This window comes from Haliotis asinina, chromosome 9 (assembly GCF_037392515.1).
Source record: "Haliotis asinina isolate JCU_RB_2024 chromosome 9, JCU_Hal_asi_v2, whole genome shotgun sequence".
Classification (NCBI taxonomy): Eukaryota; Metazoa; Mollusca; class Gastropoda; order Lepetellida; family Haliotidae; genus Haliotis; species Haliotis asinina.
Window position 1 is genome coordinate 11,310,863 of NC_090288.1, and position 13,935 is coordinate 11,324,797.

General features: G+C 39.3%; 1 protein-coding gene across 1 annotated transcript; it reads left to right on the forward strand.

The window, feature by feature from the left end:
• The first annotated feature begins 1,540 nt into the window (after positions 1 to 1,540).
• On the forward strand, positions 1,541 to 12,227 carry LOC137296041 (uncharacterized). Its single transcript, XM_067827684.1, has 5 exons — positions 1,541 to 1,614; positions 2,190 to 2,237; positions 4,074 to 4,592; positions 6,566 to 7,113; positions 8,323 to 12,227. The coding sequence occupies exons 2-5, from the start codon at positions 2,231 to 2,233 to the stop codon at positions 9,301 to 9,303; spliced, it is 2,055 nt and encodes a 684-aa protein (XP_067683785.1). The 5' UTR covers positions 1,541 to 1,614; positions 2,190 to 2,230; the 3' UTR covers positions 9,304 to 12,227.
• The last annotated feature ends 1,708 nt before the right edge of the window (positions 12,228 to 13,935 follow it).

Sequence of the window (13,935 nt, forward strand, 5' to 3'; positions counted from 1 at the left end):
GGGTGCGTGTTCGGGTCAGCTGACAAGATTCTTTTCTTAGACAGACAGGCAGGCAGGCAGGCAGACATAGTTTATTTAGGTGTCACATATAGGTAAACAAGATGTAAAGCACATAATTATACAATAAACGCTTACATTTTCACATACACCCAGCCATAAAAGGCTTATGAGACACTGTCATCTATGCATAACAGTCAAAATACATCATATGAGGATTTTGTTACAAAATATATGCATATAACCTTAGGTAAAGGCATCCCAGAAGTGAAAGTGACCCTAGAAGGGATTCCCACCAATAACACGATCATATCATAATATTTTCATGACTTTCAATGTTTTTGTGGTCTAAATATAATAAAACATATTATGCAGTGAATAATATTTTTGAACTATGTTCTTTTCGGCGCCCGCTCTCTTGTTGGTTTGAAGTCGGTGAGGAGTCGCTCGACACAAAGAAAGACCTAGGTTCTATAGGTTCTATATAGCCTACATGGGTGCAGTGAGAAGTAGGTGGGTCTTTTTCTCACGTACAAAATTATGTGTGTACGTAATTGATGGGCCCAGCACCTGTCTCCCTTGAACAACTTAAAATCGGTTCGATCCTCCCTCCTCTCTCTCTCTCTCTCACACACACACACACGCGCGCGCGCGCACACACACACACACACACACACACACACACACACACGTTCAGATACCCAGTTGCTGGAATAATAACGTGCAGTCTGGAACTATATGCCCCAGTTCACCCAGCTGCAAATTAACTTGTGATAACTCGGTGTGCTGACGCTCTTACTCATGTCACGAAATGACTGACATTTTTAGTTATTTCACGATATGGCTGATTTCACAGTCTAACATTATCAACACCGCAACAGTAAAGTTATTTGTATAGGAAATAAACAAGCAGGGAAAAGTACACAAAATGGGAGAATGTACACAACCCTGTGGAGCACCAGTAGCTGTGCTGATAAATGACAAGCGAGTGTTGTTTACCGTAACAAGACAGGTGTGTATAGACTATAATTTCTACGTAATGAGAGTAATATTTACATGTATAAGTTTTGACATGAATAAGTGTGTAAAGATAGCATTAAAGGCAACTACATAGCCGAGATGAGTATAGATTGTATGCAGAGGTGTAAGTGTAAGTGTGGCACCATCAACCATCTAGCTGATCTAGGCTTGTAAGCAAATCTGCTGTGGATCTACCTAATAAATATTCAGTATCATTTAAAAGTGACGTTTATAGTTGTCAATAGCCAAAACGCCATCTACAAAAAGTTACATGGTCTCAACTAAAATAAAATATAAGAAATACTTTCTTTCTTTCTTAGGTTGCTGTGCCATGGCACAGTGTGACAAACAAAATTATCGCCACCATATCCTACACAGTGATCTATTTTCTTAACGAGATGCCGCGTAGACTTGGCTCCGTCTCATCATAACATAAATTGAGAACGCGCATTGAAAGTCGGGAACCATCTTACTTCGCACTTTGGGTCACGTGATATTTGCAAGGGGATTCCCCAGTTTCGTCAGTATTACTCACTGCGCATGTGATGTAGTGTCAGCACATCAACAATAACACGTACTAATAGGGACAACACCCAAGTGAGTTGACCAGTTCGTTAATAGTCTCATTTATGAATTTAAACCTGACATTGACTAAAGCCTATACTGTATCTATATCCCGCTTCGAGCAGTAATATTCACAGAAGCAGCATTCAAGTCGCTGTCAGGGCGCCCTTGTTTACAGAACGCAGCCATCTTAGTTGGGCCCATACGGAAGCGTTATTGTAATGTCTAACTTCTGTTCACGAGGACGAAGGAACTGTTGTATGAACATGTTGTTAATGGCAACTAGTGGTTATTGTGTTTAAGATTTTAAGGATCATGTCACAGCAGCACGTCTTTCGTAACACGACATGTCGTAATATTCTATTTTAATATTTATACGTGTAGTGGATTTCGGAGCCTATCCTGGTTCATGATGGTTGAAGTGTCCACATACTTGACCACTGACATATCATACATTCTGACGCAATCAGTGTGATAATTCCCATATACACTTCTTAACTGTAATATATATTTATGATATATCAGTCACTTCGAAATACAGTCCCCAGAAAAGGTTGAAACCAATTCATTACATAAGTCCAAGAAATACTTTCGTTTTATTTTCCCAGTAAGGACGTGACCACAGCTGAAAAGATCAAAGATTTCCATAATGCCTGGTAAGTGATTATTATCATTCACTGCTATTATAATTTTTGTGTGTTTGTTGGTTTACTTGGCATAACACCAAATGATATTATGCGCATCACATTGGCAGCTGAATCAATAATCCAATCCCTACCAGGGTGTAAAAACAAATATATGAGGAACATGGTGGTTGTAATTAAAGTATTTTACATGTAGCAGGGTTCAAATTGCTTGTATCATAGTGACAATGGCATGATTAAGTTCCGTGTGTGTACAGAGCACAATTTTACTGTTTTATTTTTACAATATCTGAATCAACGTGACAAACACATGGAAAATGATAATCTTGTAAACACACTTAGATCATGGAGTATATTTGTGTATTTTGGAAATTGTAAGAACTGCTACCAGTTTGACTGAATGATTCTGTTGTATGATACTTATACTTATTATTAACTTCAATGAAATGACATTCACCGAGTTTAGTGATAAAAAATATCATTAAAGTCGCACATGCAAAATATGTGCAAGGGACATCGTAACATCTTTTTGAGTGCCCTTCATCACACGTAAATATATATTCATTTCTTTCACTTCAAACACAATCACTATTATGATATTATTAAGATATACATGTATTTGTAATTATATGATTATCATCTCATAAGGACTACAGTGTCTCCTATAAACGTCAGTGTAAACATGTAGCTTATGCTAACATGCATGGTTGTTTGTTTAAAACCACACGTAACATAAATGAAGCGAGGGGTAAGGTTTAGGGCTAGCAGTATTCAAGCAATATCATGACAAGGAACACCAGAAATGGATGTGACATACTGTATATATTGGGGCAAATGTTTTTACCGCTAAGCTACCCCACTGCCCCAAAATACCATGACCTGTCTAAAAAAATTGCAATACTTTTGTAATTGACATTTCTATGTCTGCCGACCCAGTTTCAGGAGAAAGACTTTGGTTATATATCTCCTAAACTAAAGGCTGAAAACATGAACAAGTTGCAGAGAGTCAATTCTAAATAAATTTGCTTCTTAAACAGATTTCATGCCATGACACCTATACACCTTTCACACATGCGTTTACATTGTTATGAGAATATATCTGATACATCATCAACATGGTGTTCAGTATATACATGGAATTGTTGCTATAATGAATAGTCTTTTCAATAATATATCAACAGTGAAACATGTCTGGCCTTGCATGGGGCTGAAATAAAATGCTGGTTTAGACAGGGTGCTGGATTAGACAGTGGAGATGATTTGACTGGCTGCTCATTCCCATGCCAGTTTACACAGTTAAAATTGCTTGTTAGGACCAGAAAGTCTTGCTACAATAAGGAGTAGACAGTTGCCGACTTAAAAGTTTCAGTGCTAATAATATTGTTGTAAAATGGCAGGACAACAAGTTTATGCTGCTTTTGACAGTGCGCCAGATTAGACAGGTGCCAGTGTTGGCAGGTTTGCTTTAATTTGAAGCTTCTTCTCAAAGTGCATAAAACTGAACTGAGAATTTGAATCTGGCATCTACATATATAATGTACTTGGCTGGGATTAGGAAAAATTATGTCGATTACTTAGATCAATAAAGCTGCTTACCTAGCTGTTTGTGTGTTTGATAATTGATTTGTCATGCATTTAGTTGCTTCCTTGTGTGTGTGTGTGCGTGCGTGCATGCGTGTGTGCATGTGTGTGAGAAAGCATGTGTGTTCATGCATATGTGTGTGTGTGCGCATATGTGTTAGAGGAACAGTGTGTGTTTGTCTAGATGGATACAGTTCTTATCAGACTTTGCATTTTCACTGACAATAAATGTCGAGGCTTTATGTCAGAAATTTTTGTCTTTCCCAGAGTGGACTTGTGGGCGATGTACGTTCATCAACCATGAGCTGATGTCCAACTGTGAGATGTGCGAAGCCCCCAAGGAGGCTGCCGAGCTCCGTCACCTTGACTACAGACAGCAAGATGAAGAAATGCCCCACAACAGAACCGAAAGACCTCTGGACTCTGCTTTGCAAGAAGGTCAAGGGCAACAACCAGCCAATCACACAGCCAGGCCAATGGAAGGTGCTTCTTCCAGTGGAAACCATTTCACCAATTCTGGAAGCGCTGTTATGTTCCCACCAGGGCAAACACATCACCACACAGACAGACAGTCTGTGGACTCCATGGAAACCAATGTGTCCAGTTCCAGTAATCCAGCTGATCAACTGATCAATGGAAGCCAAGAAGGTGCACCAGTTCCAGAACTCCCAGAACCATTGGCGCCAATGGTGGTGCACAGTGCTGACACAAATGGAAGTATCGAGTCACCCATGTCAGAACCAGAAGAGATTGAAGCTGCCATGTGCCTCCCTTCACCGGAAAAAGGTAAGTGTTGTACAATTTCCCCAAAATACATTTTTTCACAACCCTGGCCATCACTGTCAGGTCTTGACCATGAACACTATAAATAATATTCCGATTTATGACATGTATATTAAAAACTAAATAATTGTGTCATTTTGTCATGCCCTTCCAATTGAAAGGAGGATATTTAAATGCATTCATGCACTGTAAAACAGTAAGTTTTGATGAAAATTTCCAGGATTTCTTTTTCATTGTTTCCTGTCATGGACTGCTTGTTATAATCTTTTCAGAATCAGTAGGTGTTAGTTCCATGCAGGGGTTCAAAAATTTGTTGAAAGCCACTTGCCACGGGGCAAGTGACTTTAAGAAAGTAACTTGTCCTGATTAATTTTCCACTTGCCCTGATTTTATGACACAATGTTTGATGTTAATGTTTATTGGACTCAGTCTAAGTAAACTTCTCCTCTGTACTTTTCGTTACACCCCACTACTGAGTGTATCAAAACCTTATGGGAGGTCGCATCAGGTAACCTTTGAGATTGACCAATCAGAACACAGCTTACCAAATCGCAAAAATGGACATTCACACATACCTTTTGAACTTTTTATCTCGAAAAGGTTCGTACCCAAACGATTCCTAATGCTATTTAGCGTATGCTCACGGCGTACATACAACCATGACAATGGTGAGTAAACAGTCGCTGAAAATGGTGTTTTGGGCAATGTTCAAGGATGTCATCTTGCGGAAATATTAGCTAATGTTAACCATTTCAACAGACACCCCAAAGCGTATATATGCTGTAGGTCAAATAATTGTGTTATATGCAGATTTTTGTTTGTGGAGAGATCTGTGCCAGTGACCTGAATATTTTGAAAGTCCCTCCAATCCCTAAATAGTAGCCGTTGTCTAATTGGTTAAATCTACTTAGCCGTCTCGTGTTTGATTGGACTGTCATAGGTCGCTCAAAGGTTACCTGACGCGACCTTCTACTAGGTTTTGTTAGACTCAGTGGTGGAATGTAACAAAATACACTGAGACTAAGTTTACTTAGATTGTATTAGACTATTCACCAAAGAGTGATAAATTTCAAAGAACAATAGCTCTAAATTATTATTATTGCAAATTGTAATAGCTACATTATGAGCAGATATGAAAAGAAATTAAAGTTTAGTTGCAGTTTGAAACCACACTTGGAAATAATCTAATAGTCCACGGACTAGTAAGATACCATTATTTTACTGCCCAATATGAAAACTGACTTGTCCTAGGCGTCGGGCAATGGGATTTTTGAACACCTGCCATGACATCAAAACTTTAAAGAGGGTTCGGTACCAGTGCTACCGCTGTGGAAACCTATGGACATCGATGAGTAGAACAGGTTGTCAATAACCAAGTCTGGTTGCAAGAACTTGTAATGGATTGGGGAGATGGTCTTTGTTGATATGGCGTCATCAGAATCATTCAATTAGGTTGGGTCAGATTTCACTATTTACAGACCATTCTTTTGTAAGCTTGAATTTGTAAAGCTTTCCAATATTACAGCCATTTTGCATTAGTCTGTACTAAGTGAAATCTGGAGTTAGTGACCCAGTGATTGATATTGTGATCAGCAAGGAACAATAACAGTCACATATGAAACCTGTAAACACCCAGTCCATGACAGCAGTATAGGTATTTCAGTAAGCCATGCTTGTCATAGAGGCAACTAACGGTATCAAGTGGTCAGGCTTGCGGACTTGGTAGACACACTATCGTATCCCACTTGTATAGAAAATTGGTCATGTGGTTGATCACTGGATTCTTTGGACCAGATTTCATTATTTGCAAACTGAAACCATATAGCTGGAGTATTGCTGAGTGTGATGTAAAACTAAACTCACTCACCCTAACCTAGCCTTTCTGTTTGACAAGACTTTAATGGTATTGGATCATGAAATTGCTCACTTTCTGTTTTTCTCAACTGATTCCATATTCTGTCTTTATTTTCTAACAGAGAAAGACGAGTGGTCCTTCCTGGACAACGAGGTGAGGATTGTGATGTTGGGGAAGACAGGGGTTGGTAAGAGCACCACAGGCAACAACATCCTGTCCAGCAAGACCTTCAAGTCCAGTGCCAGTGGCGCCTCCATTACCAAAAAGTGTCAGCTAGGCTGGGGAAGTCGCTATGGTCGAGAGCTGCAGGTCATCGATACTCCAGGACTGTTTGATACTGGCTTGTCCAATGAGGTCATCACACAGGAGGTGGTGAAGTGTATTGGCATGACCTCGCCAGGACCTCACGCCTTTGTCATGGTCATTCGACTGGATAGATTCACCCAAGAGGAAAATGATACAGTGAATCACTTCATCAATATCTTCGGGAAGGAGATGCTGAATTATCTCATTGTGCTCTTCACAAGGATGGACGACTTGAAGCACGATGGGGTCAGTTTGGATGAGTATGTCAGCAACGTACCTGAGAGTTTAAAAAAGCTTTTGGAGAATTGCCGTCACAGGTACCTGGGTATCGACAACAGGGGTTCACAGGAAGAAATAGAACAGGTACGTAAATACCGACAGCAGCACAACACTGAGCTCTGCATGAGTGAATTAATTATTTTTCCACCTCAATAGGACCTGTCTGATCAGTGTTTCAGTGATATAGATGTTGCATTTTGTTACCATGGTTACATATTGGCACCTAAAATGTGAAAATACATTTTCATCCTTAATTCATGTGAATTATATATGTATTAGCACAAACTATCAAAACAATTAAAGATACATTGACAGTGACACCAGAATATAAAGGGTCTATATAAAGCCTTAGACCATTAACAAGTGCGACAAGTTCATTAGCATGAATTCTTTTTGAAATTCTTTCTGAATTTTGTAAGTAAGGTACTGGGTCTCACCATTTGATATTATTAGTTTTCCCTTGCAAGTAACAATTGTAAATAATACATTAATTGCAGTAATGTCAGGTAAATTATTTCATTGAAGATCCATGTTTCATTGGTATGAATGTGGGTCCATCCATGGTGTGACATGACATGTGCAGGTGTGTCAGCACCACTGGGATTTGTTCCACAGGAATACTGAAGTTGGTGAAATATGAGTGATCAATCATGCCACTTTGAACAATAATCCTGTAGACCAAGTATGTACCTCACTCACAAACTTCCTTCAAGATGTACACTGGGCGTTGGGGAAGCCTAGTGATTAAAGCGTTTGCTTGTCATGCCAAAGACCCAGGTTTGATTCCAAACATGGGTAAACTGTGTTAGGCCCATTTCTAGTGTCCCTCGCCATGATATTGATGGAATATTGCAAAGAGCAGCATAAAACTAACCTCACTCACCCAGGATGTACACTCACTCACTCACTCATATTAACTCATGCATACATACCTCATTCTCATGCCTGCCCACGCACACTCCCATCCACACACCTATCAACTCACCCATTATCTTGCCCATTTAAACACACATCCACTCACCCACCAACTCACTAATCAACTCACCCATCAACACATTCGTTCACCAACTCACCCATCCACACACTTACCAACTCACCCATGAACTCAATATTCCATTCATCCATCCATACACCCACCAATTCATCCGCCAACTCTCCCACAAGCTTACCCAGCCACACACCAATCCACTCTCCCACCAACTCACCCAGCCACACACACACCCCAACTCAGCCATCCACTCAACCACCCACCAACTTTCCCACCAACTCACTGATGTGTGTGTTGTCCTTCAGGATGTACAGAAACTGCTCCAAGCAGTGGACTCCATGGTCAAGGCCAACGGTGGCGGCCATTACACCAACGAGATGTATGAAGAAGCCGAGAGGATCTTTGCTGAACATGAAGAGAAGCAGATCAAGATCAGTCGGGAGAAGATGATGAAGGAAATGGAGAGACTGCGACAAGAAGCAGAGGAAGAGCTCCGTCAGAAGGAGGAACAGAAAGCAAGGAAGCTGGAAACAATGAAGGAAAAGCTGTCAAAACTTGGCATCAGGGAGGAGGATGATGAATGGATTCATGTCTTTGGTGACCAAAGTCTGTCTCCGATTGATGAGAACAATTGGTTGAATCTTGGTCCTGCTGTACAGCAAGATGGAACATCACAGACCAAGGAGAAAGCACCTCCTGCTGTTGAGAAGCAAAGAAGTGAGAGTATGAGTGAACATGGTGGTAGCCCTAAAGCTCATGGTGTGACAGGAGCCAACAGTATCGGTCCAGGGGCTCAGACAGGAAGCTTCAACCAGACAAATTCTTCCCTAAGGGAACATAGAGTGTCTGTCAAGAAAGGTCCCGAAGTCAGTGAGCCACAGAAATCACTTGTGGAAGAGGAACGATGTGATCTACAGCGTTCATTTGGAGGTGAGGAGAATTATGATGCAAAGCTGATGAACAAGGCTGACAGGCTTAGAAGGGAGGCAAGTATTCTCCGAGATGATGTCAATAGGATAAACATGGAGCATGAGCGAGAGAGGGAAAGGATGAGGTCAAAGTTCATAGCTCGGCAGGAAGAGGCCTTGGAGGACTTCAAGAGGGCACAGCAACAACAGAGACAGGAGATGAGACAGCAGATGGAAAATGCAGACAGTGGAGCTTTCAAGAAATTCTTTCGAGCCATGAAGAATGCATGGAAGAAGGTAACAGATCCAATTGCCAGAGGGTTTCAGAGTATCTTTGCTGGTGTTGAAAGGAGGTTTGGCCATGACGACATGTTCTAGTTGTGATCCATAGCCTGGTAACAGACTTTCCATGAAATGTGATATGTGTGATAATCAGATGCTGAGCAGGCAGATGCTACTTGAAGTTATTCCATTGTTTTTTCCAGCATCTGAGAATGGTGAGTTTTTATTATTTAGAATATTGTCATGGGGAATCCATTATTTCTTTTGGGTAACAGATTTCTGTTTACTGTGACTTGTTGCTTTGAACATTTACAGTTGGTTAAACACAGAGGAGAAATTCAAGGGGTGTGTATATTTAGATGGGTAGTAAAGATTGTTAGATTTAGGTAGCAGCTAAAGTTTACAACATTTGAAAGACCTTCCTGCCCGGTCCACCAAGGATGGATTATTGTCAAATTCCCGTGGCTGAAATTTTAGGGAGTTTCATACCCTGAAGTTGGACAGATTGAGAAAGTTAGGACAGGATTGGATCAGATTGCATGTAGATTCAGATGGGTAGCAGAAGTCAGCTTTCTTTTGTAACACTATGGTTACTTGTTGCTCACACAATTTTCCTTTGAGACTGTATCCAAACATTTTGACTTGAAGGGGCAAGACATAGCCCAGAAACGTAGTATTTTAAAGATTCTGTAAATCCATACCATTCATCGTCATGTTATCTACCAACTTCTAAATGCCAATCAAACATCCATTACCCATGGTTTTCAAAATTTAGAGAATCTTGTTTTAGATATGTGTATCAATTGTACCAGTTTATCTCCAGAACAAAATGCTTGATGACCATAAATACTGTTATCCTGACAAACTGTTACCATCAATACAATTTCATGTGCTGGATACGTTTTGTAAGGATTCTTGATTTTTTAAAAATATATTTTTTATTTATCATTAGGTTGCCTGGTGTGTACATATTAGTTTGACAAAGTGATGACCACGAGCATTAGCAGGTTTAAAACTAAATCTCAGTTTGTTGGTAATGATACACCATCTTTGTGTGATTGAAGGGTACCAAATGTTTCAAAAAGTCTTTTTGAATTTTGTGTTGTAGCAATTCGCCAAAAATCACTATCGGAAAATGAAGTAGAAATGCAGGTAAAATGTATTTTTTCATTACACATTTTTTATTTTGCAATACAACAGACACTTGCTCACAACACTTGTTTATTGACACTTTAGCCAACATTTCAGTCAAATATCTCAAAATGACATGAAATTCAAATTTAGTAGTAAAACTAGTCATAATCATGATAATAGACATGTATCTGCAGCAAGCATTTCCTTTTGGACCTGCTTTGAAATATTCACAAAATTTCCTTACATGTAATCAAGACATTTCCACACAGTTTGATGTGAACACATGTATCTTGAAATTTATTGTATTGCGATAAATGTATCATGTAATGTATCATATTGTGATATTGCAGTGTCATTTTATCCACTGTCTACTGGTGTAGATTTTATCCAGTTTGGGTTTACATACATCACATGCATACATTAAAGCACAGGTAAAGTCTCCAGTTTTATGAAGGAACATCACATGATCACAGCATCATTACGAAGTCGAAGTGTTTATATGATATCGTGTAGTTAAAACCTTATGGGTTTATTAGCCCGTACCTGCTTGTGGAATCACTGATTGTAGAATCCAGTGAGATAATGTGTACCATCACTGGTTAAGGTTACAAGACCTCAAATGTTATTGACAGAGGTGTTAGACCAGTGGACAATAGTGCAAGTTTCTCTCTGGTAAAATGTAGCTAAATACTGGAATGAGAATGTTTCCAAAATGATATAAATATCATTTCAAAAGAAATTTGAGCCTGGGGAGCTGTATAATTTTTAATAAAAAATGGCATATGTTATGACTGTGACTCATGATGTTATAACGGCCATGGAATTCCCATCCCCAAATATTTATATTGTGATATTATCATGGCCTACGTATCGTGATACGTATGGTATCTTGACCTTGTTGTATTATTTCACCCTACTGTGTATTCGCTGATGCAGATGTATTATCATAGTAATATAAAAGCAAACGTGTCTGGAACAACACCAGAGCTGTAGCTACCATTATGGAAAAAGAGCTGACTTACACATGACCATTGCTAAAAAGGTTTAGCATCCCTCAATATTATCCATATAAAAAGCTTTGCCACCTGAACACAGACGTATTCATCAGATTAACCTAACAACTAAGCACCATATATAATTGGTTATATATATCCCAGCCTTGGGTCATGTTGGGTAGCATTTGCTTATTACACCACAGACCCAGGTTCGATTCCTCTCAAGGGCACAACGTGTGAAGCCCTTTGTGATGTCCCCAGTGATATTGCTGGAATGCAGCCTAAAGAGGCGTAAAACCATACTCACTCACAAGAATCACTCTGTAATATGTACAACCTGTAGACCACATGCAAAAAACAACTTGGTGTCTCATCAAACATGTTAAATAATTGTACGGGCCTGCTGTCAAATTCAGATAGGAAATGTATTAGTGTCCAGCACTGAAAAAGCTTGAGATAATTTTTCAGCAAGCAACAATACACTGCTCTCGGGGATACAAGGTCTGAATCAACAATGACCTGTATTTTGGGGGGTTGTGTCATGTATCGTATTTAATGTAGGTAAGTCAAATTTTGAGGACTGTGACTGACCACGACTGACCATCAGAATGTTGATAGATCAATTTGTATACCTAATATACAATTTTGATACAGATTTTACGAGTCGAGTTAGGACCTTGACTTATCTATGAAATCAGCATATCTACAGTAATATATGGTATATGGTTCTGTGATACTGATTCCTTGTTTGCTGGTACTGTGTTATTTGTTTGTTTATTTTATAAGCTTGATAAACATATTTGTGCAATTTTGTTGTAATTTTGTTTGTATGTCTATTTTGTAGTGTCAGATGTATCCATTATGTCATTGCAAATAAATAATTTGAATTCATATCTCGTGTATTTACACTTTCCATATCAAAGTTATATTGAATCATCATCAGCAACATCAGAGGCAGTGGAGTAGCCTAGTGGTTAAAGCAGTCGCCCATCACATCAGAGACCCAGGTTCAAATCCCTACATCTGTGCAACATGTGAGGCCCATGTCTGGTGGTGTCTGGCATGTTATTGCTGGAATATTGCTAAAAGAGGCATAAAAGTAACCTCAGTCACTTACTCGTCATCATCATTGTCATTATGACATCAACAAGAATATTAACAAAGTCTGTTCGGTACGTATGATGTGTCATATTCACAAAGGGAATACTCATGGCACTTCATTACTTATCCACTCAGTGGATGATGCTCAGCTCCATGAGGAACATGCAGCCTCAGCATGAAGGGTTTGAATGTCTAGTCACCTAACCATCTGATCTTATGGGGCCATAAGGGAAGCCAAGTGGTTCAAGCCACTCTGAAGACTGTGTTTGTTTCCCACGTAGGTACAGTGTGTGAAGTCCGTTTCTGATATCCTTGCCAGGATATTGCTCGAATATTGCTATAACCTTAGTAAAAACATACTCACTGGTTGAGTAGCTAATGAAAACAGTACATCAGACTATAGATGGCAATAAGGTGGCTCAGCCAAACATCAGGAGAGATGGTTGACTCACCCAGACTGAAATGCAGGTGCTGCCGACAGACACAAGGGGTCTTCTCAAGATATTTTATACTTTTCATGTATGTTGAATATGTCTCATATATTGATTAACATCTTACATGTATTTCTTTCACAAAGATTAAGTAGGTCACATAATCCCATTGCCGGATGTCAGGGACAAGTCATTTTTCATTTTGGGCAATCAAATTTTGGTATCTTACTTGTCTGTGGGCTTACTAGATAATTTCCACTTATGGTTTCAAACTGCAAATAAACTTGGATTTCATTTCATACCTGCTTATAATGTAAGCATTAAATTTCCCAATGATAATAAAGTAGAGTTATCTTTCTTTGCTATATATCACATTTCTATAAATAGTACAATAAACAGAAACATCAAATACATGTTGATTTATTCTTTCATAGTTAAATCATGATTATGTCTTAAAATCAGGGCAAGTGGAAAATTAGTCAGGACAAGTTACTCTCTTAAGGTCACTTGCCCTGTGGCAAGTGGCTTTAAAAAAAATTGAACCCCTGGTTGAGGTATGTGAAAACGTGTGATACCCATAGAAAAGCTTAAATCAGCCACAGTATTAAATGTCTCGAAATATATAAGTGGCATGACCTCAAAGGTCAACATGGCCCGCTTGCACAAAGCGATGTTAGCGCTACAATGAATGTAACTCCCATTCCCCAACATTGGCTTAAGATAGTCGTAGGGCTGGATGAAATAGAAGCCTAGTGCTGGTCAGGATGAAAGCTAGGTTTGTTTTTCTCACATGGGTACAATGTGTGAAGCCCATTTCTGGTGTCCCTGACGTGATATTGCTGGAATATTCCTAAAAGCAGTGTAAACCATAAACTCAGTCACTGGCAACATGTGTCAAATTCAAATTAGATAGTGCCTCAGATGCGTGAGGAGAGAGACTCCAAATCATAACCATTTCTCTCACAAGAGGTTTTCGTAGAAACCCTTCTGTGCAGCCTGAATCGTCTGCAGTGAACGAATTTTTTTATTCAGATTTTTTAAATGTTCACCCATCCTGTTACCCATCC